This window comes from Coloeus monedula, assembly GCF_965178545.1.
Source record: "Coloeus monedula genome assembly, chromosome: 8".
Lineage (NCBI taxonomy): Eukaryota > Metazoa > Chordata > Aves > Passeriformes > Corvidae > Coloeus > Coloeus monedula.
Window position 1 is genome coordinate 33,430,466 of NC_138788.1, and position 20,617 is coordinate 33,451,082.

The 20,617-nt window shown below is 39.2% G+C and overlaps 1 protein-coding gene across 2 annotated transcripts in view; it reads left to right on the forward strand.

The window, feature by feature from the left end:
• The window catches only part of INPP5F (inositol polyphosphate-5-phosphatase F), a 39,625-nt gene that overhangs the window by 3,032 nt on the left and 15,976 nt on the right, over positions 1–20,617 (forward strand). The window contains exons 2-7 of one of the 2 annotated variants that reach the window (XM_082285671.1): positions 10,364–10,444; positions 17,058–17,194; positions 17,889–18,017; positions 18,607–18,774; positions 19,001–19,057; positions 20,340–20,538. In XM_082285671.1, the coding sequence (XP_082141797.1) occupies positions 10,364–10,444; positions 17,058–17,194; positions 17,889–18,017; positions 18,607–18,774; positions 19,001–19,057; positions 20,340–20,538 (771 nt within the window). Of the gene's footprint in view, positions 1–10,363; positions 10,445–17,057; positions 17,195–17,888; positions 18,018–18,606; positions 18,775–19,000; positions 19,058–20,339; positions 20,539–20,617 lie in introns of those variants that run through there. The other variant, XM_082285672.1, reaches the window with a different exon arrangement.

Sequence of the window (20,617 nt, forward strand, 5' to 3'; positions counted from 1 at the left end):
GATTACAAACATCATTTTATTGATGATGTTTGTGTAAATTATGTATTTATATCTGCATATGTATACATCTATATATGTGTGTGTGTAAAGGATAAAAAGCATTGGAGACACAGAATTCTTCTCACTGTTTTTGTAGCAGCACAAAAAGGATTGAGACTGTTATGGTGTGAAAGCTTCTATTATCATTGTGCTGGCCTTGATCATATTCCAGGCAGTAATGTCAAATAAGATTGGGAACAATTGCTACTAAAACTATTTCTTGTAGTTATGCTGATTCCCAACACTCTATAAAAAAAAAAAAAACCTACCAGATTTTGAAGGATACGCAGATTGGAATTAGTCTAACACAGTTTTTGGGGGTGCTATGCTCAAAGACTCTGTTGCCTCCACCAGTAAGAGTGAGATAGGTTAAGCTGTATCTTACCTCTGGAACTGTAAACTAGAGGCAAATGAGCATTTGTTTGTTTCAAACACTTTAGGAATTTATTGTTACAGTTTTCATTTTTATCTGTTGAAAATGGTTGTGAGTCAGCAACTGAAGCAATGCATTTTAAATACTTTTAGTGAGTATTTTCAGAGGAGCAGGGGACAGATTTCAGGTTAGGTGTCTTAGTCTGATAGTGTGAAATCATGTCTGAATCACAAATTATAAGGCTGTCTAATATTCCAGCTGTGTGCTCGCCTTACTCCTCAAAGGCATTGCAGGAGTTGTGTAGAAATGACTTGTCAGAATTCCTGAGCTGTTCTTCGTGTCTGTAGACTGGAGGAGGAAGTTTCTTTGTGGGAAGTCTGGAAGTGCTCAATGAAGGCCTTGAGCTAATGAATGGTGTAAGGAGTGATGCCACTGCCACCAAAGCACGTATTGCTAAGTTTAAGTCTACAGAGTAGTTCTAGACATGGCTCTGAGGGGTGACAGTCTGAGTGTGAAGTCATGCTACTGAATTATTTCATACAAAATTGCCTTCCTGAGTTTCAGTAGTATGTCTTGGAAACTGCCTGTCTATTCTGGGAAATGAATTCCACAGGAGGCTGTAGCTTTAGAAATATTCTCTCCGTATTTCAAGTTACTTCATAAGGAACCTCAAGCTGTTTTTTGACGCCTTTTTAGCTGCAATGGGTACTGCACTGTTTCTCACCCTTGCTTGCTCATTCTGTTCCCTCTTTTCCCTACTCTTTCTTGGTTGTCAGCACCACGTACTTGTGGCGTATGTGACAAACCAGATGTCAGAACTGATCTACATTAGCTGCAGCCCAGCGAGAACGTAGGCTGAAAAAATCCTCAGCAGTGGGGTCCCTGTTGCTGCTTTTTCCTTCTTGTGAAAGGTAACAGAGGGGACCAGGGGAGTGGGCTGGGCTGCTCTATATCCTTCGTCTGGTTAAATATTGCATACATTAGTCACTGTTGTAGCTTCTGACTCTGAGACAAGATCTTCATATGTATTTCTCAGAGGGAAATTATTTTTTACTTTTTGTAATTCCATCCATGATTCTTTTTATAGAGCATGGTAAACCCAAAACTGAGACTTAAGTGGGTTGACAGTGTGTTACAGCCTGGCCTGGTGAGAATTAAATAAACTTTGAGGTGAAGTGTTTACTTTCCTGTTGAGTCTTAGCAGGTGATGAGTTGAATATGACAGGGGTGTTCCTGTCTCTTTTTTTTTTTTTTTTTTCCTCCTTTTCCTTCTATGAAAAGTTCTGAAAATGCCAAACTTGTCCCAACTCAGATGTGTAGATGTCTTGGAAAGCCTGCCCGTGCTGGAATGACCTGAGGTTTTAAACACATGGAAAGCTCCTAATGCTTGATATCTTGATATTCTGGTGTGGCTGGTTAATTTTTTTTTTTTTTTTTTTTTTTTTTTTTTTTGCCTTCCCCCTGGAATTAAAATGAATCTAATTCAAGTGGATTTCTGTGGCTTGTATTTTGCTGGCAGAGGTGACTCATCTTTGATCTCATGAGTTAGTATTAACTAAATATTGAATAGGAAATTGCAGACTAACTGCAACTAAAATAATTAGAACAGAAGACACTGATTTCAATTAAGAAAGGTCTGCATCTGTACCAAGGGCTTGTGATTTTTTCATCTGAGAATGCTGTTCTTCTTGTTAGGTTGTTTCACAGTTTAATGGTGTGGGTGATATTTCAGCTGTATGTGCAAGGAAACATGAAAACTTTAGTGATTTTAAGTTTTAAACTCTGAACTGCAGGAAAAAGCAGCCACTTGTTTGATATGCTGCTTGTGTTCTTTCAAAACAACTGTTGCAGGTTGGAATGGGATAGAAAATCAAGTGGTAGGAATGGAGTATCAAGAGGAGGAGAAATTTTTGTTTGTATTTCTAGAGGAAGAATTTGGAAATAGTGCAAAAACTGTTTTTTATTAAAGTTTGGCTTTAGTAAACAGGAATATTAATTCTTAATCTATTTTCTTGCTCCAAACATCTTCCCCAATAAAAACTGGGAGAGGACTTTTTGCCTGAAAAGCTGAACCCAAATGAATGAAATACCACTTGGAACACTGAGGTTTTCCTTTTAAGGGAGAAATCTTACTTGAATAGAGCCCTGGAGCAGTGTTTGCTGAGTCTCTGAAAAACTGAAAACAAGGCCCTTGAACATGCTTTGAACTGGAAAACAGAATTCTGAGCCAAATTTAAAAGTAAATGACCTTGCCCAAGAGGTAATTGCAAAATGTGAATGGCAAATATGCTGGTCTGTCATTAATTGTTATCTTTCAGTTTTTTTCCTTGTCTGTTTCTCAGTTAAGGAAAAACAGCAACTTTTGCACATATGGGTGTGTGATGGTTAAGTTTTTCCCTGTATTTGCATGTCTTCCAGTAACATTTAAAAAATATGTTGCTGCTTGTTGTCTGAGTAGTCAAATTGTCCCCAACAGTTAAAAAAAAAATAAAGGGGGGAATATATGGGGGATGTGTGGTGTGAAATCCTGTCTGTTCCTGAAACATGTGCCAAGTTTTTGAGTATAACTCCCTTATTTAGTGTTAGAAGTGGTTGTTTCCAAGCCATAACTCTTTTTGTGCTTTGAGCCTGATTAGTTGGACAATTAGAGAGAAAAGTTAATTATGGAGTCAGAAGAACAGGTGACAGTGAGGGAAAGCTTTACCTTGCTTAGGCTTGGCTCACACTGTAATTCTCTCATGGCTTTTAAGAAGCATTAGCATAAGTCAGCTCAGTGATTAGTAAAACAAACTAATTTCCATAATTGGGAAATCCTTCTGCTCAGTTATTGTTTATATTGTAATTTTTTGAGGATAGAATAGCTTTCTTGCTTTCTTCTTTCAGTATAGCTGTAGCTGAGCAGACCTTTAATAGAGAATCTTCAGAATGAGTGAACATAGTGTTTAAGCTGACAGTTTTGTAAGTAGGTTTGAATAAAATCTTTCTCCTGCCTGATTGATAGTTTCCTTCTTGCAGAGTAAATAGGATTAAAAAAAAAATGCAGACAACCTACTGCTTTCTTAGCTTTAAGGGTATATCCTCAAACAACTTGAGCTTTGTTGAAATACCAGCTAAAAATGGGAATGAATGTGTGTTGGTGTGGAATAATATTAATTAGTGCAGTGTTGTTGCTTTTGGAAGGATAAAAGATATTTTTTCCTTTTCTGTATCACTTCTGAGAAAAAGTGTTTGCTAACAGAGTTCAGCAATGTGAAGAATAAAGAGAAGCTCTAAAGTAAAAAAAAAAAGCCAAACCAACCAAGCGAAGAACCAACCCTCTGAGCTCCAGTGGCTTGGCACTGATTTGCATTTTAAGAGTCCCTGCTGGGTGGTTTTCTGAATGGTATTTACAGGTTTGTGGAAGGGATGTGAGGAGCTGATTCTTAGTTCAAGTGGTAGAAATGCACATTACTACTTGTTGCATATATTTAGCCACCTCTCTAAAGACCACCTTGTGGGTGCTCAAGGCAGTCCATTGGGGGTGTCGGAAGAAAATATTTTGTACCGTTAATAAAAATAAACAGTGTTTTAAAATAGTGTTTATTCACCCATTAAAAACATCTAATCTTTTGTGTGTTTTATAATGTATGCAATGTAAATGAGTTACATGTTCTACTGGACTTATAAATAAATATATGTATTTGGGACACGTCCTAATTTATTTTTTCTTGGTGTGGTACTTGATAAGAAAGTTTGGAGGCCACTGATGCACAGGGTCAGATTCTGTTTGGAGCAAACACTGGTAACAGCAGTTTGTTTCCACTTCTAGTACAGGAGTTCCTTGTGTAATTCCATGTAACATTGGATACTCTCCAGACAACTGAACATTTCCCGTATGTTTTCCAGTTTCCCAAGCAATGCCTGGTGACTCAAGGGATTTTCTGACTGCACCAGAATACAAAGAAGTGTTTCTTTATCAAGATGAGTAGTAGGAATTCTTTTTTAGGTGCTTTCTCTGGGACTTGCATCCTGCCTTGGCAGCAGCAATACAAATGTGTATTGTATGCTCCCATCCCCACTGCTTTAAATCTGTCACTAAATTGTGCTTCACCTGTTTGTGTTCATCCAGTCTAATGCTGAGATATTGGAGAGAAGTGTCCCAATGAGTGAAATAAACTGTTTCATTTTTCTGAGCGCAGCTGGGGCGGTGTGTGCTCTGCAGTGTGCCGGGCTCCTGACTCAGGCACTGTAAACCTTGCACTGAATTCCTGTTTGGAAAACATGCTTTCCATGAGGGGAGGATAAACGGGTGCCCTAAGGAGGCTGTGAGGTGCAGCAGGAATGAGAGAATTAGGGGGGATTTTTTTTTTTAATCCTCCTGGTGTCACCCTTCTGTGGGCTCCTTACAGCAGGGCCAGACTGGGGAGCAGTGGTGATCCCATTTCTCTTCCAAAGCAAAGCATTTCAACTCTAAGTGATGGAGGGCTCTTGAGACTATAACCCCTACAGACAGCACAAGCTGTATAAATGACAAATTATATTTAGTCAGGTGATTAGCTGAAGGGATAATTTGTTCAAAGTTTGGAGGGGAATATGCAAGTAAATAAAGTTAACAGTTCATGACAATTAAGAGCTTGTAGTACTAAATGTCTTAATGCTCCATCTTCCTGCAAGTAGCTTGAATACAGTTTTAGAAATCTGTGTTGAAAGGAAAGCTCGATTAGCCTAAGTTTTATTTGCATAAGTAGTAATTTATTTCCTCCAAGAGAAAGAAGTTCAACTTTATACTCTTAAGACTTCCTAGTTAATTTGTAATCTCTTAATCCTGGCTAAAATTCCAGAGCACTATTCAAAGATGAGCTGGGACTTGGAAGCAGACTTTCTTTTGAAAAGTCACAGGACATCATAAAGGTCAAGTAATGCTAATAATAAAGTCTTACAGTCGTTTTTGATCTAGAGCAGACACAGTTTAAAGAAAAAAACACCCGAAATCTATTTAAAAATAGTATTGAAGCTTCTTCCTGAAAATTAACACTTCTGGTGTTAAAATTTACATTAGCAGAGCTGAGTGATTTGTTTTGGCTATATATATAGTGAGTTATTCTGCTTTTATTTCTTGTATATTGATATCTATGGCTTGTGTCAAATGGTGAAAATGATTGAGAATTAGTGCTCTGTCAGACTCCAGGAAGACTTTATGAGAAATGACCCATTAATGTCTGTGCTTATACACTTAGGTGTAACCTGAGGGGAATTCAGTGATGGTGTGTATGTTTTTATATCGACTACACTGTCGATATAAACACTTTCTAGCTGAGGTTCATTCCCAAAGGCCAACAAAGAGGGAGATAAGAGGTGTGTCTATGCCCTCTGACCTATAGCAAGATTGGAAGCGAAATAGTTACAGCTACTCAATGGATTGAACCAGGCAGCAGCTCAGTAGTATGGGCTGGATTCAAATGATAAAAAATTTAATCTTTTTTTCTTCCTGCCTTTTCCAAAGGAAGCTGCCAGCCTGCCTCCCCAAACTCTTCAGGCTTGCCTCCAGCCATTCTGTGTTGAGCAAGTGGTTTATCCCAAAGCAGCAGTTTATTTTCTTATCAGACTTTGTGCCTGACCTTGGATCAACTCAGCTGGTGGTAGACGGCAGAAAGAGCCAGAAAGCAGTTTTAGGTTTTGATGCTCTTCCAAGTTGCTTTTGTATCACCTTTATCAGGGTTATGTTTGTTGTAAACACAAAGAATTAAAGAGACTTTATCTGGTGTTGCACAGCTCTGCATCGCTGCTGGTGAGCTCTGAGGGTGGTGGTGGAAGTCAATCACATCAAAGCTGGTTTTGTTCTGAATTTGGGGCAGAAGTTCTGTTGTGCTGCAATTGAATGCTGATACCATCGCTGTGAATGGTAAATGCATTGCAGTGATCATTAATCTCTGACAGGAATCAGCAAAAAAACCCAATATTTATTTCAGTAGCTTGAATTTATTTAGTAGGATAAGGCAAGGAATGAGCAATTTTGTACTTCAGGATGGAAACTTAGTGAGCAAGTGTATACATCAGAGTGTTAAGGCCTGTCAAACACTGGCAGTTCTATCAAATTTAAACACACTGAGGACAGCAGAGAATGCCTCAAGTCAGGAAAGATCTTCCATGGGACTCATCTCACTGCTCATAGTGATTCTTTCTGGACACAGCTTCTGACTTTCTGTTATGAGGAACAATGACTGTTTTGACACTGCTCTTTTATCATCAGCACAATACTGTAAGAAGTCTGTTTCAACATCATTGTGTTGCAGTTTAAAGCTGATAAGTCTTTATTCCTGGCTTGCTGAGGTTCAAAAGAGGACTAGTATGACATTTATAGGAAGATAAGTTTGAATAGGGAAACAAGAGTAACTACTGATAAATTGTATTTCACATTATATCTCAAAACATTGTCTGAATGTGTAAGGAAAGTTCAGTGTTTCCTTTGATAGAGCCTTGTGGTGGTTAATTTTTATTGATAGATTCCTTAAAAGAGAAAAAAGAATCAAACTTGTCATGAGTTCTTTCAGCATTCAACAGTCAGAAATGTGGCCAGGTCTCATGTATGCTATCTGAAAACTTTTAACTGAGGATTTTCAGTTTTGTTTTGTATGGTTATTTTCTTTTTATGACTTTAAGAGGATGTGGATACCTTCTGTAACATTATCACTGTCTACCATCTTAGGCTGCCTCTTAAATTCGGTAAAATATGTTACAGTTAAATACTAACCTACAGGCTTGCAGTTAACTTACTTGGGTCTCTGAATCTTTACTTATGTAATGATTTTAAATATAGAGTGGTTATAATTCTCAAGGATACAAGATAGTGACTGGAGATTGCTGCTGCCAGACTTACCAGACAGACCAAATGGCTGCAAGGGAACAGTCTTGAACAATTTTAGTGTTACACAAAAGTTGGAGACAGCTTCTTTCTATACAGAGTAAATAGGAGTGCGCTCAGCATGAAAGCCCATCTTTGGGGGTTCATGAGGGAATGATAATTAAATTTAATTTGTTTAGTTCATCTATTTCCTGTTTCCAGAGTGCACTCTACAGGAGCAAGAGGTTCATGTTGGAATTTACTGTAGGGGTATTTATTCAGCATGGTTGGGTGTTGGCTCTGAGCTGGGGTTGTCACACAGGAAATCGAACTCTAACCAACAACAAAGTTCTAATCAGAAGGTCAGAACCAGATATATTTTATTTAGTTAGAACAACTGGCTTGGTTCTGTGCTGCCACATAAACTTTCCTGTAAAAAGTCCTCTAGAAATAGTGTGAGAAAAACAAATTTTATGATGCTGTCACCAAAAGGAAGTCAGTGTGATTCTGCAATTGGTCACAGCCTGTAGGCATTTCTCCCATAAGACTTCTTTGCATCTAGGTTTTCTTGGACATTGAAAAAAACATGTTTGTCTCCTTATATGTTGCTAAATAGGTATCTTTTTTTTCCCCCCTATGCTCTGCTTTCCCCATGGAAAATTTTCTTAAAGCAGTCAGCCTTTACCATTAGTAGCTTGATAATCACACTTATCTCAAGAGCCACTGCTGCCCAGCTGGTGGATCCATGTTTGCTGCCTTTAAACTCTGAAGGTGGAATATGCATTTGATTCCAAATGCATTCTCATCTTTTCCAAAGCTTGTCTGTACTTAAAGTTTAGAGCCTTTTCTCATTGCGCCTCTACTGCTGGCGTAGTAGGATTCCTGTAGAAGTCTTGGATTGTCTGGTGCTGCCTCTGTCAGAGGAACCCACAATAGAGCAGCTGTGTAAGACTCACGTGTCTGTGCAGTCCCGTTATAACACCAGTTTTCTTATGTCCTTTTACAGGCAGGTCTAAAGTGTTGTTTCCTTATTCTTCTAATTAAAACAAAACCTTGTTTCCTCATTTTTTAATCTCTTGTAAACTCCTAGAGGAAGGCTCTGGATAGCAAGTGAGGTTTTCTTGCTAATACCTTGTCACAGCAGGAAATCAGTGTTTTAGAAAGACATAGAAGGTCTTCTAGATTACTAGGCTTATAGTAGCCACGGTTAACCTCCACTGATTTGGTTCTTTAAATTCCTCCTGTGCCTGGCTTTGTTTGCTGCTTGATACCTCTGGCTGACTTTTAGTTATCATGGTGGAAATATGAGTTTAAAGCTAATTACTAAGCAAGAAGTAGATGAAGTGTGAGACAGTGCAGCTCTAGAAGAGACCCAGGGTGAAGACAAAACTGGGATTGTGTGGGTGAACTGGGAAAGATGGTGGAGGGTTTGGGAGTGAGGAAGGCTGCCTGTGTTCCTCTTTGCTGATAGTGCAGATTTCCCACTCAGCACAGAGATACTCCCATGTGTTTTTTGGAGTGAAACTGAGCTCAGGCTGTTCTAGAACTTTGTCTGAGCACAAATCTGTCAGGAGGATACAAGATGTGTTCAAGTACTTCAGCAGGGATTGAGGGTACATCAAACCGTTCACTCTGTCGTACCCAGCATCACTGATTCCTGATGCTCAACTGTGGTAGTCTCTTTAAAGTCCATTTCATTCTGGCATGGGTCACACAAGGTTCTGTGCAGATCAAGTCACTGTCCAGAGCACTCCTACAGAGAAAGGAAGAACCAGGAACTTGGTCCAGCCTGGTTACACACATTAATTGCAGCCCTGCACTGCTGCTGCAAATATTGCTTTAAATTCTACTGCTGTGGGCTTTTATTTCTTGCTTGTCTGTGTCCAGGCACATGTGATCCACCCCATTTAATGAGTTCATTCCAGATCTACCCTGACTGCAAACCGTTTCTGTTGTAGCTCATGGAAGTGCTTGTATTAATGAGGAAATTAGCTGACTCTAGTGTATTATTAAATGTTGTGCTGGAAGCTAGGAAAAGAATGTTCTTAGAATATCAGGGTCTTAGTTACAAATGTTTCAAGGATGATTCAGTGTTTTAAAATAAGTATGTAAAGAAAATAATCATACTATCAGCTGTCACCTGCAGATGTCAGATTTACAAGAAGAACGAAGGTATTGTAGGTAAGTGTTTTTATGTAGATGATTTATACTCTTGCGCTGTGTGCGTTTGTTCTTTCAAATGTTCATCTACTTACACCAATAGCTAAGATATTTCTTTGTCTGGATGTTAAAACTGGAGAAACTTTTACCTTGGAACGAGTGTGTTTTGGTGAATAATAACAAGCTTGTTCTTCGTGGTATAGAAAAACCTCTTTTCCTTTGAGATTTTTCTCTCCTACACAGTTGTTATTTGCTTGTAAGTATTTGTTTTCACTTTAAAGATTTGAATTAGGAATTTTATTCTTTGCCCCACTCTCAAATACTTGAACAGGTACTGCACCACTGTTAGAAACTCATTTTCTTCCTGCTTTCTCTTCTACTTCCTAGGTGGTTCACAGGAATTTGTTAAGAGTAGAACTAGGAACCTAAACCTTAACTTTGTGTACTTCGATATTCCTTGTAGTTGTGGAGAGTGTTTTAACAAAAGAGGAAGTGTCTGTGTGTGCATGTTTATAGAAAGAGGATGTGAAAGTAATAGTAATTGGATACAAATGGGAGAGAGCTGGGAGTGCAAGTCAACATCTGCTGGGTTTTGAAGCTGTGCTGTTAACTCAGTGACCGCTATTCAGTTTCACTACACCCATGTAAAATTTTGCTTACGTCAAAAATTCTAGTGGTTATTAGGAGAATTAAGCCTCCATTAAATTCAATTACTGTACCCCAAAGCTACTTTTCCCCCCTCAAAAATCTGGAAAATATCTGTGATAAGGGTTTTTGTTGGATATTTAGTCGTTTGGTCATAGCTACTTGGTAACAAGCAAAAATGGAAGTGTGCATCATCTTATTATTGCTGGAATCATTGCACATGTTCTACCCTCTAAGGTGGGGAAAGTGGAAAGGGTGACTGTCCCTAGATTAATTGTCCTGTTGAGTTTACTGTTTAAAACCAGGAACTTTGTTCTTTTTTGCAGCCACTGATCTTCTTTTGGCTTGGAATCCCATTTGTCTGGGCCTGGTAGAGGGAGTCATTGGTAAAGTCCAGCTTCATACAGGTATGTGCTTTGTTCTGTTTTGGTGGGTTTGTATTTGTTTTGTTTACTGCTGAACTTCTGTGATATTGCAAATAATACTGCACAGCTCAAATGGAATGATGTAGTATTCTTTGCTCTGGAGGAGCACTCCTCAAATATGTGGACTTGTCAAAGTGATTGTATTACAGCTGCACATATAAATTCACTCTGCTCTCCAGTGTATGTATTTTGATTTGACACTGTCTTGTAAAAATAGAGAACTGCATTCATAAATAGTAGAAGCTTGTGTTTGAAGTTCTTTCTGAAGCTCCATGTGGGATTTATAAAATTCTTAAACTTTTTGGAATAATCCATTCAAGGAGATTCCTGTTGTTCTCCTATGGTACAAAAACTAATAAAGGAAGTTTTCACGAAAGTATAAGGCCTGAATTCTTGATGCTGTATAAAAACCTGAATAAGAATTGCTACCTTGCTAGAGGAATATTTGAAAGCAAAAGAAACACTTAAGCTTGCTTGCCATTAAATGACAGCTATGCAATTCAAGCAGGTGTAGAATTCATTGTTATTTCAATGATAAGCTTGTCTCTAACTGATAGTAGTAATGTTTTCCTGTAAAATAAACTCAGTACTCCTTTTGCTTTATCAGCTGCAAATTCCTGTAGCCATAATAAATATTTATTTTGACATATACCAGCTTTGTCCAGAAAGATACCTCTGCCAATGGAGCTCTGGCTGTCTATTTACTGGCACGTAGGAAAGGTAGCCATAAACTCTTGCTGTGTGCCATTCTTTTTGGGGGTGCTTACACCCTGCATTTAAAGTAGTGCCTGGCAATATGATCAATACAGGTAAAGTTTCAAGTGTGTTCCAGGAGAGCAGGATGGATTAAATGCTGAAATGGATCAGATGTTTGTGGTCCCTTGAATAGAAACAGATTGGTCAGGATGGCAGCATCCTACTGGCAATAATGGGATGGAGAACAGGGGACTGGGACACCCTGGCATGAGTGTAGGGCAGGTGAGTTGTAGGAACTGTGTGACTCCAGAGGTACTGACACCCCTGGTCCTGTTTCTGGGAGTAATAGTTCAGAGCCCATCTCTCCATGAAGTTCATGACCACATCTTCTTTCCAGTTGCATCGCTTCATCTTCTTTGAATTTCACCTGATATTTTTGTCTGTGCTCAGTCTACAGATTTATTCAGCCACCCTTTTTCAGATCTGGTGATATGAAATGGTTCAGACTCTGCCATCTCACTTTCTCTTCTCTTCATCCAGGTTGTCTGTGCTATTCAGCACGTGCTGTCCGTGATGAATGATGGCTAAACTCCAGTAATGACCTTTTTCTGCTGTGGGAAAATGCTCAGTGATTGGTTCTGACACGTGTTTTTTGTGTTTGTGTGGGGTGTGGTGTTTAGTTTTAAGACCAGTCCCTTGGGTACACAAAAGCCTTCCCTCCCCTTCTCTCCAGGGAGTCTAGCTATAAAAGCCTTTGAAAGGGGAGACCTCAAATGCTTTCTGGAAGGTTTTTTAGTATGTTGTGGCAACTGAAGATCCTTGCATGTGTGTTTATTGTGAGCTGCTTCCTCTGCTTATGAAATCCGAGTTGAAACTTTCCCCAGAGTGTGACACTTCAATAGGTGTCAGCTTGCTGTTGTCAGGTAAATTAAGATTATCAGGTAATAAGACTGATATCTCTTCTTTCCATGTGTCCTATAGAGCTACTGAATCAATTAAGATCATCCAGGCATTCCACTCAGTTGCTGCTTAGGCCAGTGGAAGTGTTTTCTTTTGTCTCTGCCTTGTTCAGATGACACCATCACAAACTGTTCATCCTTTTTGTCGTAGATATTCTGGTACTTAGTGATGCAGCTGTCCTATAACTGGTGTTTTGTTTTCTACCATTAAATGTCTGAAGAAAGATAGCCTCCAGCTATTTATCCTTGCTCTTCTTCTGAGAACTCCTTGAATCTGCTGACATTTCCTGATGACTGTCATCCATCAGGCTGCAGTCACAGTGAGAGGGCTGACTGAGATGTCTTACATAGGTCTCTTCAAACCTGCTGTTTTCAATAAAAAATTCCTACTTGATCATATTCAAGTGCAGCTTGATGTTATCCTCACGCTGACTCATCCAGCAGTCTGTAACAGTAACCTGTCTTCATTACTTATTCTTGTATCAATCTTTGTCACCTGGAAACTTTATCAGCAGAAGTTGTATAAATATTTAACATTTCTGGACCGTTCTGTCCAGACTCAGTAGGAGAACTGTGCTGCAGGAGCTGGGTGAAATGCTTTCTCCACAGAGCTGACCTGCAACAGGAGGACTTGCTGCTCTGATTTCTTCTCCCCTGCCCCCAGGTTATGAGGATCAGAAAACTTAATTTGAAGCTCATTTGGTGAATTTGGGCTTGTCCTGCTCAGAGCCTTGTTACCAGCTGTTGTTGAAAAGAGGTTAAAAGTCCTTAGCACACACAAGTGCTGGAAATGTCAAATGCCTTTTTAAGTATTGGAGTTGCTACTGGTGCACTCTAGAGCTGTCACTAAGCCTGTATGCACTTGAACGTTTTGGACATAGATCCTCATATGGGCTTGAAAGATTTGCTTATTGCAAGAATGCAGGAATTGTCTAAGGTGACCTTGAAATGTCCCTGTAATCATGGGCTGTCTGTAATTTAGCGTTGGCATACCCTTGCCAATGAGCTGTAACTAGGAATGGGTTTTAATTTACTCTTTAATCTTGCTGGTTTTATTGCTTGCCTCATACAGGAGAATTTGTAGGAAAGCTGCTGTGACAGGGAAGCTGTCTCGTAGAAACCAGCTAGCCAATTTTACATGGTTTACTTTTTAATTCTTTAAAGAATTTTTGACATGAGGGAGCAGTTGTACCTCTGAACATAACAGTATGCTCACATTTGAGATTGAAATCTCTTTAAAGTAGTATTTTGTTCTTCCCCAAAGTGAATTTTCTTAAACATTGAGATACTTTTTTTGTTGTGTGTGGGGAGCTCAAACCCAAACAATAAAACCTTGGTTGAATATCAGAATGTAAGAATATGATCACTTACCATTTTCTGGTCCCTCCTAAGATAACTTGTAAGAAAATGCAGAGTAGCAAGGGGAACAAAAGGAAAAGTTTTTAGGATGTGTTGTGGAAATGTTACTGAAACAGATAATTGCACATTTTCTTCGTAAGATGCACAGTTAAAACTGTCTTTGCATGATCTTCCCATGTAGAGGCAAACACATCTCTTGCATAAAGCACCTCCTTTATAGAGTATTAATTCTGGTGTTCAGTATATCTGAATATAACCAAAGCTGGATTTTGTAACCAGTTCCAGTAGCTGCCACTTAACACAATCATTTCTGCCACAGCTTCTTCTGTTTCTTGGTCAGAGCCCATCCCTGTGCAGTGCAGTGTGTGTACTTGTATTCATTTGGAGCATTCTTCCAGTGCTGGTTAATTATGACCCAGGTTAAATGCTGCTGACAAGTTTCCACAGACTCTATAAGCAGGAGGGGAATGGGGTTCTTTCTTCCTTATCCCCAGCTTTTTTTTGTTAGCATTCCACTGAATCTTGATAGAAACTACAGGCTGTTCAGCATCTGAAATCTCTTCACTGAGATACAACTGAATTTCCTGCAATCAACAAACTAAAGCATTCTTTTTGCATGCTGCCAATTTTTAAGTTGTTCAAATAACAAAAAGTATGAAAGTGGTAGCATAGAATTTCTTGGCTAAAATCAAAATACTTGCAAAAAGCAGCACTGTTAGTAAACTCATGTACAGTTTAAGAAAAGCTACTGCAAAAGCATTTGGGGAAAGTAAATGCTAGATTGTTTGGGAAGCATTAGAGAAAAACAGCTGACAGTGTTGAAGCAACAGAGGAGTGAATTTCCATTTTAGTGAGGAATGAGAGGTGATAGCTTCCTTTGGATGCAATACATCAAACTAGTTGTGGCCATCTGCTCTGCCATAGTTCATAAAACACTGAAAATGAACATATGAACATTAGATCCTGAGAGATGACTTGAAACATGCACTTTTCTGGAATGGTGTACACTGTCCTGTTCTGCTGTGCACACCATCCCTCACATGTTGAGCAGGCAATAACTAATCTTCTGTGGAATTGCCTTTTTTTTTTTTTTTCCTTTCTGACTGCAGAAGCACATGCTCTATATTTAGGGATTCAGTTACTTAAAAATTGCTGGCTGTTATAATATGCTGCTTTTATGGTTATTGTTGAAGCTTTTACTTCAGGGCATACTTTATCTGCATAATTACTTCCTGACTGTTTGCTTTTGATCTGCTGGGGAATTCCTGTTTTCTTTCAATGTTCTGTGGCTCTGGCTATAATACAAAGAGTTTTGCAATGTACACCATGACATTTCAGTGCATTGCAAAATGACAAAAGGATATACTCAACTCACTTGTCTGTATTAAACTCTTAAGTTCTTGTTTACTGCTGCCAGGGTTTGTTAATCTAGGTAAAGGGAAGACTGGGTGGAGATTTTTCCTTTTCTGGTTTTTTACTGTGGCATATCTGCTCAGAAGTGCCTTTACCTTATACTTATCTCTAATAGAACCCTATTGATGAATTCATTGGAGCTCTAGATGGTCACCTTTCTTAAAAGAGTGTCTGTTTTGTTTGTTGACTTACATTGGTGATCTCCTAGGAATAAATTGTGTGGCTAACTTTCTGTAGGTGGGAATAGATGAGATTATAGGACTGCCCAGCAGGAATATCTGCCTGGATGCCCTGTTGTACTTCCTTTCTGTTAAAAGCTTGGATTGCCCTGGCTTGCCAGAGACTGCTGGGTTTGCCTACTAGAAAGCAACATAAAAAGGGTAGGCCTTCTTCTCATATGAACTGATAGGCATCTCTTGTTGGTGGGTTTGGCAGCATTTCAGTTTCTCTTTTTCAAAAGGGTTTTTTTAACCTATTCATTGGTCTTCTCACTGTTGCATAAAATCTGTCATTTTCCTCAGCTTCCCTTTTCCCATGGCTGCTAGATGGGATGCTGGGGGCAAAAGCAGGTGTTTTCCAAGGCATGTTCCCTACACCTGCACAGAGGAGCTGTTCCAGCACCTGCTCGTCAGTGATGATCACTGTCTAAGTGGCATTTGCTGTCACTCTCCTGTCCTGATTTGGTATCCTTTGATGAGTTTTAGGAGATTGTGCTTGTGTGACAGCTTGGAGTAACCTGGTCCAGCCTCAGGGCTGGCTCTGCTTGGTCAGGGTGACGCCCTGAGATCCCTCCTGACCTGAAGTGTCTCTGATCCTGCAGAGATTATGATTCTGCTGCAGTATTCAGGAATAGCACAGGACTCCCTTTACAGGATCATGTGTATTAAAGAAGTGGTGGTGCATGTCTTCATTCCCCTTCCCCTCCTCCCCTTTTGGGAGGCACCCTCTGGCTCTCACAGCACGTGTGTTGTTATGAGGATTTGAAATTTCTAAAGGCTTCTTAATACCCAACATAAACATAGCTCTTTTTTAAATGCAGTAATACAGGATCAGAGGGAGGAGTGGAGTGTCGTAGCACAGTTGTCTGTTGGCAATGACTGTTCCTGTTCTTTAGATAAAAGCAACTGCTGGGGTTTTCTGTGTTTTTCTTAAGCATTCAGAGTATAAAATACTGATTAGAATTTACTGAGCAAGGAGAACAGGCTTTGTATTTGCTGTAGAGCTGCTAAATAGACTTTTCAAAGGCTGTATATCATATTCAGAGTATAATGCATGACACAATCTGCCATCACAAGTGTGAGAGCATATTTAAGTCTACCACAGCCTTTTATGTATTTATATCACCTTTTCAGTTCAACTCAGTTGGCTGCTTCTCAGCTGGGAGAAGCCGTGAGTGTGTATGTTTGTTTCTAAGGCTTTCTCTGCCTTTTCCATCTCCCTTCACAAAACTTTTGCTTTTGACTCCTAAAAGCCCAGCATACAACTACTGCTGTAACCAAGGGGTTGAAATCTAGGAATGTCCAGGCACTCTTCAGCAGCCAGTGGGAATGTTTGCTCTGTTTCCCTGTCTCATTGAAGTGTGGGTGCTATATCTGCGAGTGCTGTGGGCTGGATGTGTGTATGGAGTGCACCTGTCACCAATATCTTCATTAACTTTAATCTCATTAATTTCTCCACCACTTTATGCACCTCAGGAATGATTTCATGAGCCCTTAAACATGTGTAAACTGCTCATCAGATTTCTTCACTCATGAATCTCGTAATCAGATGTTACCTGTGTCTCTCTTGTTTGTACCTCCTGTCATGTATCAGACAGCAAAGGGAAATTCTTCACTTGCTGTCTGAGCTGCAGCTGTTCTCAGACTGTGCTGCCATTAGTGGAGTGGCCATCATCCTAGAGATTGCTGATTGCTGTAGGGGAAGCAGGGGTAACCTTAATGTAAGTCTGTGAAATAGTTCATCTTCTTATTATATTAGAGACTGAATAAATATTTTTCAGTTTTGTTTTTTTTTCTTTATTTTATCTTATTGCAATGCATAATAACAAAACACAGTAATAACAAATCATCATTCATTGGATTCTTCTAGACAAATGGTTTCTGGCACACTAATCAAAATAAATGCCTGGCAAGACAAATAAAAGCATCTACTGATCTCTTTTTTCCCAGATTTACCATGGTGGCTCCTTTTAATTCGTCAGAAAGCATTGATTGGCAAACTTCCAGGAGATCATGAGGTTTGCAAAATAACAAAGATTGCGGTGATTCCACTTTCTGAGACAGAACCTCAGGATCTGGAATTGGAGGTATGGCTGTCCTCAAGGAACTCTGACTGTCCCCCTCCTGCTTCAGTGAAATAAAAGTTAAATGCCTCTTATCTTTTTCTCCTGGTATAAGCAGACATCTTGAATATTTTGTGCTTTTTTAAAATACTTTTTTTTGATTAAAAGTATTTTTTAAACAGAAATCACAGGTTCTGCTAGGAGGGAGGGAAATTGCAACAAAAAAATACCTAAATTTCATAAAGATCACTGAGAATACCACACAAGAACAAGATGTACTGAACCTGGAGAAAGTATATATTTTTTTAGTGAATCCTTTGGCTTTCATCCCATTTTGGAATCTTAATTCTATAGCTTGGCTTGAAGGCAAATCCTTACTTCAGATGTTGCAATTTTTTTTTTCCCAGAAGAGAATGGATAAAGGAGCAAAAATAAAAATGAATAGTGGCAATGTAATTTGGATGGGAAGTTGAGGTGGGTCTGGGCACTCAGGTGATGTCAAATTGAGGCAGAGATTCTCACAACCACAGGAGGAAATGCCTTTTACAAAAAATGGTGACAATTAGGCTGTAGATGGAAACCTGCATGTTTCCCCTCTATTTCAGTGTCTCCCCTAGGTTTCTGGACATCAAAATCTTGCTTTTGTAGACTTTCAGTTTTCTTTGAACTTTTTAAGGAGTATTTAAATGTTGGCTTTAATTCAATGTCATTATTTTAGCTTTGTAAAAAGCACCATTTTGGGATAAACAAGCCAGAGAAGATTACACAGTCCCCAGATGACACAAAATTTCTGCTGAAGACTCTTACTCAAATTAAATCTAATGTGTCTGCTCCAAATAAAAAGAAGGTAAAGTTTTCTACTTGGTTTTATTTCCCAAAATGTTTAGTTTACAGTTCAAAGGCTGTGATGGATGAATACAAAGACTTTAAAAAAAAAACCCAGTGAAAAACTGCAGAATGTGGAACTACTGTCCTGATGCCCACTTTGATTTTTTAAATTTTTTAGCTGTGGCTCTTCTGTGGTTTTTCATTTTGTAATGACATAATTTTGGCAGAATTGCTAATAGAGTTCTTTTCTACCAGGATTAGCTTCTAGTGAAGTTCTAAACTTCTAGAAATTGCTTTGCCTAAGTATCTCTTGTGATGTAGAATTGGACTCAAAATTTGGTGCCTATTTCCTCAGAGAACACCATACAATCTCATCTAACTGCTTTTAACACAATAGTGGCTTAGATTAGGAAGTCAAAACAATAGTTATTAAAATTAGAATTATATTTCTCAGGCTGCTGTCTCTTGTGTTTATTTCTGCTGGGAATTTTAAGGTCCTACTCATCACTGGGAAAATGCTTGTCCTGCAAGGTTAGAAATGGAAAATACGACAGGAGTCTTTTTCACTCACAGAGAGAGACATAAGAAAGCCATTTTTTTTCTTTCAGATTAGAGAAAGCAAAGAGAAAGAGAGACTGGAGAAGAGATTATTGGAGGAGTTGTTCAAAATGTTCATGGATTCAGACTCCTTTTACTACAGCCTGAGCTATGACCTGACAAATTCTGTGCAGAGGCAGAGCGCCTGTGAGAAAACCAACTTACCCCTGTGGCGAAAAGTGAGTGCTTTGTGTTTGCTTCTTGCACCTGGGAGATGAGCTGCCCAGTAATGGGCATGGTCCAAACCTGGCTGGTCACATTCTACAGCAGCTGAACCCCTTGTCCTGTCACCAGCTCAGGTGCAAGGAGACACAAGTCTGCAGCAGCATGAGCTGGAGTGTTTTATTAAAAGCACTGACTTGTCCCTACAGCCGTGCAAAAACTGCCCTTTTGTCTTTTAAACAGGTGGATGACAGATTCTTTTGGAACAAGCACATGATTGAGGATCTCATCAGCATTGATGTGAGTCTTATCTCTAACGTGTATTATGAGAACCATTCTTTAGCTTTAGTTGAAATGTTTGCTTAAGGCCTTGTAGAAGTTTGATTACAAACCTGCTTGGCAGACAGGTCAGGATCAGGGCTGTGCCTTCTGTAGCTGAGCAGCTGGCACTGCCCTCTTCCCCCAGCCAGCCTTCCAGTCAGCCTGTGATCATTTCTAAGGAGTGAACTTCAGCTAAATGTAAAAATTTATTACAATAAAGTAACGTAGAATAACTTGGTATGATATGTTTGTGCTGATTTCTGAAGGTAAATTTGAGTTGTAGTCTTATGTGAAATAGACTATTCCTGAACAGAGCTGAACTTGATAATAAGGAGGAGCCAGAAGAGAAATAACCTCTGAATTCCAAAGTTTCCCTGAGATAAGATTTTGGTCCTCTATAGTGGAGAATAGTGTTTTTTTTCCTTGAGCAGAGTAGCTGATCAGTGTAAAAACAGTGGAGAACAAGTTGTTCTGAACAGCTTCTCAGAGTAAATAAAACATTTTCCTGGCTAATGAGCACATAAAAAACCAGAAAACCACCACTCTTCCTTAAATGTATGATCTTCCATCACTTTAAATTGACCTTGTAGATCAAGGACTAAGTTGCTAACTTCTGTATGCCAGTTTAGGCCAAGTCTAATTTTCTTTAGGGATGACAGCAAACATCTTACCTTATGCCCTGCTTCTCTTTCATTGATAATTATCCATAATGAAATGGCTATGGAGTCACAGCAGGGTAAACCTGTGCCCTCTGTGAAAAGTTGTGTGTAATGCAGGAGTTTAATGAGTTGTATTTTTCATGTTACAAAATATGAATGAATAACCTTGAGTTAGTGGGGAATTCAGATCTCAATGCTGTTTAGGAAATGGGTGTTTTAGGGTGCAGAGCCCTGAACCAGTTGTCTTGGGGACTAACTTAGCCCCTGTGAAGCTTTCTGGTGGTATGTTTTGCTGAAAACAGGCGAACATCTACCTTCCTGTATAAATGTGATACAGTATGTGTCCATGCAGAGGTTTTAAAACTGCCTTAAAGCAGGAACTAGGTAAAAAAATTGCTTGCTTTGTTCTTCCTGATTTAAAAGCCCTATGACTGATGGAGGAAAAATGCTGGTACCTCTTACAGAAATAAGGATATGGCGAAAATTAAAACATGGGAAACATGTGAAGCAACTGTTTCTATAAACATAACATGAGAAATGGCAGAAATAATTGTAGGTAACGTCAGACCAACAGGAGAGTAATTGTCTTTTGTAACCTTCAGAATGCTGAAGTGGACTTCTGGATTATCCCCATCATTCAAGGATTTGTGCAAATTGAAGAACTTGTAGTAAACTATAGTGAATCTTCTGATGATGATAAGAGCAGTCCTGAAACTCCTCCTCAGGAATCATCTTGTGTAGATGACATTCACCCAACATTTCTGGTGGCGCTTATCTCCCGCCGGAGTCGGCACAGAGCGGGTAGGCAAGCACAGTTCAGGGTGCTGGGGTTTTCTCTGAGCCCTGGAGAGGGATGCAGATGCTAAAACTGGAGAGTGCT